The sequence below is a fragment of the Cucumis melo genome, chromosome 12, assembly GCF_025177605.1.
Source record: "Cucumis melo cultivar AY chromosome 12, USDA_Cmelo_AY_1.0, whole genome shotgun sequence".
Lineage (NCBI taxonomy): Eukaryota > Viridiplantae > Streptophyta > Magnoliopsida > Cucurbitales > Cucurbitaceae > Cucumis > Cucumis melo.
Window position 1 is genome coordinate 1,708,054 of NC_066868.1, and position 4,161 is coordinate 1,712,214.

Below are 4,161 nucleotides of genomic sequence, written 5' to 3' on the forward strand. Positions count from 1 at the left end.
TTTATTTTAAATGAAGAACTAAAAGGTGTTTGGACTATTATAGGTCATTATTCTAAACTATACTTTCTATTTCAAACATAAATTATATTACTATAAACAAACGATAATAGTTCACGATCTATAATAAGCAATTAAGAAGAATCTCACTAAATTTTTCGGTACTATGTGTGAGTATCATATTCTCTATGTTCACACTATAAATTTGTTCTCATAAATATTAGTGGATCTCACATTAATGTCAGTGGATCACATCCTATTCTCAAAAGTATGTTAACATGACACATAATAAATTGGAGGAATATGAAAATTTTGTTTATATTTTGATCATGATATAGGAAATTGAGTTTTTCATGTACGGATGACTAGTTCTCAACAAAGTAAAATGATCAATAGACATGGTTATCGTGGTAGAGTTATGATAAACATAACCATCTTCAATGAGATACTAAAGAAAAAGCAATAGTGTGTTTTGACGAGATTAAAGTATTAGATTTCATTAGATTTCACGTGAGGGTAGTGGGTATATATAACAACCCGACTTTCAAGATCTTTAACTAGGGACATTACTATTATGCACACAATTTCAAAACCAAAGCCCAATTAACCATTTAAGCTCGAAAAAAATATTTTCTAAATGAATAACAATTCAATGAAATAATCATAATATTTTAAAATTAAAGTTTAGTTCGAGTTTCCTCAAATGTTGAATATATATATATATATAACATTTAAATTTACGATTGCAAAACTCAATAGTTCTATTTTGAACATTTAAAACTACTAAGCAAAAAATGTTAACACTAACTTTATATTACATCTTTAACATCTCTCTGTCATGCAGTAACTCTAATACTGAGATCAGGTTATATAATCACACACGATTATTTCCAACGACCTAATCAACTTAAATGTGATGATTAACTTAAATTTACTTCAAATTTGTGATATTAATCACCGATCATCATTAATTATTTAAAAATTTTCTTTGGAAAACTTTCCAAATAATAATATGTCAAAAATTAAAAAGAAACTACACGTGTCAAATCATGAGAGGTGAACACACATGAAAAATGATGAACCGCCGGTACACTGAATCATGGAGTTCTAGTCATAGAAGTCGCAATGAGTGTACGAACAAATCCATTCAATACTGAAACAGACGGCGTTCTTATCACTTATCACAAACCAATCGCCCTTCCCAATACCACACACGAAGATTTCCCGGCACCGTAGCTGCCATGGACGCTGTCGCCGAAGCTCACAACCACCATATGCACGGCATGACACCGCCACCGGACTCCTCCACCGCATCCCCGGAAATGATGCACCACAAGACGATGATGCACATGACCTTCTTTTGGGGAACCAACGCCGAGATTCTGTTCCATCGCTGGCCTGGCGAGCGCTCCGGCATGTACGCTTTAGCCTTAATCTTGATCTTCGTGCTTGCTTTTCTCGTCGAATGGCTTACACATTGCCGATTGATTAAGGAAGATTCGAGCCAGGCGGCGGCAGGATTGATCCGGACTCTGATGCATACGGTTAGGGTTGGATTAGCGTATTTAGTGATGCTTGCGGTGATGTCGTTCAATGTTGGAGTGCTTTTGGTTGCAATTGGTGGACATTGCTTGGGTTTTTTCTTGTTTGGGAGTAGATTTTTCAAGAGATCGGAAGCGGTTTCTGGTAAATCCTCTGATCTTCCTCCTCTTAGTTGTTGATGAAGGGATAACGTGGGAATCTGGAATTGAGATTAAATATTATAATAGTGTATTGAATGTTTGTGATGAATTTTTCTTGGATTGGATTAGAAACGAAATTTGTTGTTGGAATTCTTTGCAGCTTATGTCAAGTTGTAAACGGAAGAGGGGAAATGGTAAATTGGAAATGCTTTGGATTCAGATTTCAGGGATAATTCATCATGTAATTTTTCTATTCTCACTGTTCATCGTTTTGATTTAGGATTCTTAATTTTGTAATTGTAAGCAAGAACTATGAAGATATTCCATAAGATTTTTAGTGGTGTTTAGGATTCATAGTCGTTGTCTAAACTTACAATCCGTGAGTGTTTAGCATTCATATGCATTATACAGATAGATATATGTTGCTGTCAAAATGTTTCTATTTTTGTTTTTTTTCACCTTATTTGTCGTAAGGTTTGAATTTTAAATTTCATTCAAATTTGAATAGCGATGTAACTACTTTTCTATTGTGTAGATTTAGATGACTTGATTTTGATAAATTTGATTTTACATATGTGGTTTAATTTTAGATAGATGTCGTGAAGTTTGATTCGGTATGAAAGTTCTAATTATTTGAAGTTTACTTCATCTTTTTTCATTTGTCTCTTTTCAATTTGTGGAATATTATTGGAATCAAAATTCTTAAATTTGTTGGGGTACAAAATTGGTAACTTTTGTTTGTTTTGTTTTTTAGGGTATATAGAAAGAAAAATTAGATTCAAACCATTAGCTTATATACCAAAATTTGTTAGCGTTTATTGATAATAAAAGTTTATTATTGATAAATCATATTTTAAGTATCGATTTATCACTCATTGTAGATGTAAATGTCTATTGTTTATAGACATTTCTACATTTGCAATTTTTTAAAACGGTTGCAACTTATTATAATAACTCGTAGAAAAAATTGGAGATTTTCGATGAATGAACGAATTTGATTAGTGAGCATATTGAAGTCGGTATAGTAGAATATAATTATTTAATTGAATATAAGTAAACTAATAATTGTATCAATTTATATATCATTTGAATAATACGTGTGATTTTAGTTAAACTCTTCCTTAATTTAGAGAATTTACTAATAAAACATGTTCGGAGTGGTTTTAGAAAAAGTAAGAATGATTTTCGGTTTGGGATTATTATACCTCTAAAAATGAAGTCTAGAGTACAAATTAAGAAATAAAATCAAAAAAATATAACCCGCAAAACTAGAGTCATAAAAACAATATACAATAATGCAAGTATTATGTGTATATCATTAATAAGTACTGATCGTGATAATGCTTACACATAAACCAACACATCACGTAGTTCACGGTACTTCTCTAATTAATCAACTCAACTAATCTTCCAAACTCCACATCCAACTATTTGAGATTGATTTCGATGAGATATGTTGACACATGAACCTTTTTATGCAAGGCCATCAACAACGTTGTTTACAACACTCAAACTCTTGATCATTTTTATTCAAGGCAACTGATGATTCTTAAGCCATGCATTAATTAATTGTTGCTTGACCTATTCTTATTCGAAACATTCGATGACTCGCATATACTATACTCAACCAAAATGCATGAGACCCTATCACAAACCTCTAAACGATATTATTCTATATCAAACTCTCACATCGATCAACTCTCTCACAACATATCACAACATCAGTATGTCTTTTAAGCATCAAGAATACAACACAAGTAGAAGAATATAGGACATTTAGACATAAATAACAGTTAAAATATTAATTTAACTTAATGAATTAAGCTAAAAAATTCTATTTTTTTAGTATAAATTGTAGTAAGAATTTGAACACGATCTCGGTTGAACTAATTAATTTATCGTTGGTTTAGAATCAATAGGGAAGAAGTCCCATTAATTTAGAATAAATAGACTAAAGAAGAGAGGTTTAATGATGAAATTTATTCCAAAAACTATTGTAAATTTTTTTATTTGAATGTTATGTTTTTAGTATAAAATTATGTCCAATTATTTTTCTTTGAATTATCTTTCGATAAACTTTCTACTTTCAATTAAAAGAATTATAAGAGTCGAAACAACGACAAGTGATAAAAGGAGACGAAAAGTGTGGAGGGGGAAAATGATAAATATTAATCTAGAACTAAAGTCTATTCCAAACAACCAATTAGCTAAAATATATATATATATATATATATATATATATATATATATATTTATATATATATATATATATTTATTTATAAAAGGTCAATAATAATATAATAAATAGAGATTAATTATGTGTTCTTAATTAAAGAATCAAAACATAAATGAAAGAAAGAGGGCATGAAGCATGCTATTTTATCTTCATCTTCTCATAGGTCAACCATGATATATATCCACTTCTAATTTAAGTTTTATTATTAAAAACTAACTACAAATTAGAAAACTATAGTATATATGT

At 29.9% G+C, this 4,161-nt stretch overlaps 1 protein-coding gene across 1 annotated transcript; it reads left to right on the forward strand.

Moving 5' to 3' along the window:
• Positions 1-889: 889 nt before the first annotated feature.
• LOC103497118 (copper transporter 1) lies at positions 890-2,113 on the forward strand. The gene is made up of 2 exons (XM_008459205.3): positions 890-1,683; positions 1,840-2,113. Exons 1-2 carry the CDS (start codon positions 1,239-1,241, stop codon positions 1,854-1,856), a joined length of 462 nt encoding a protein of 153 aa, XP_008457427.2. The 5' UTR covers positions 890-1,238; the 3' UTR covers positions 1,857-2,113.
• Positions 2,114-4,161: the final 2,048 nt, after the last annotated feature.

Bases quoted from the DNA above. Each gene is read 5' to 3' on its own strand.
- LOC103497118 (XM_008459205.3), top strand. From the start codon at position 1,239: ATGGACGCTGTCGCCGAAGCTCACAACCACCATATGCACGGCATGACA.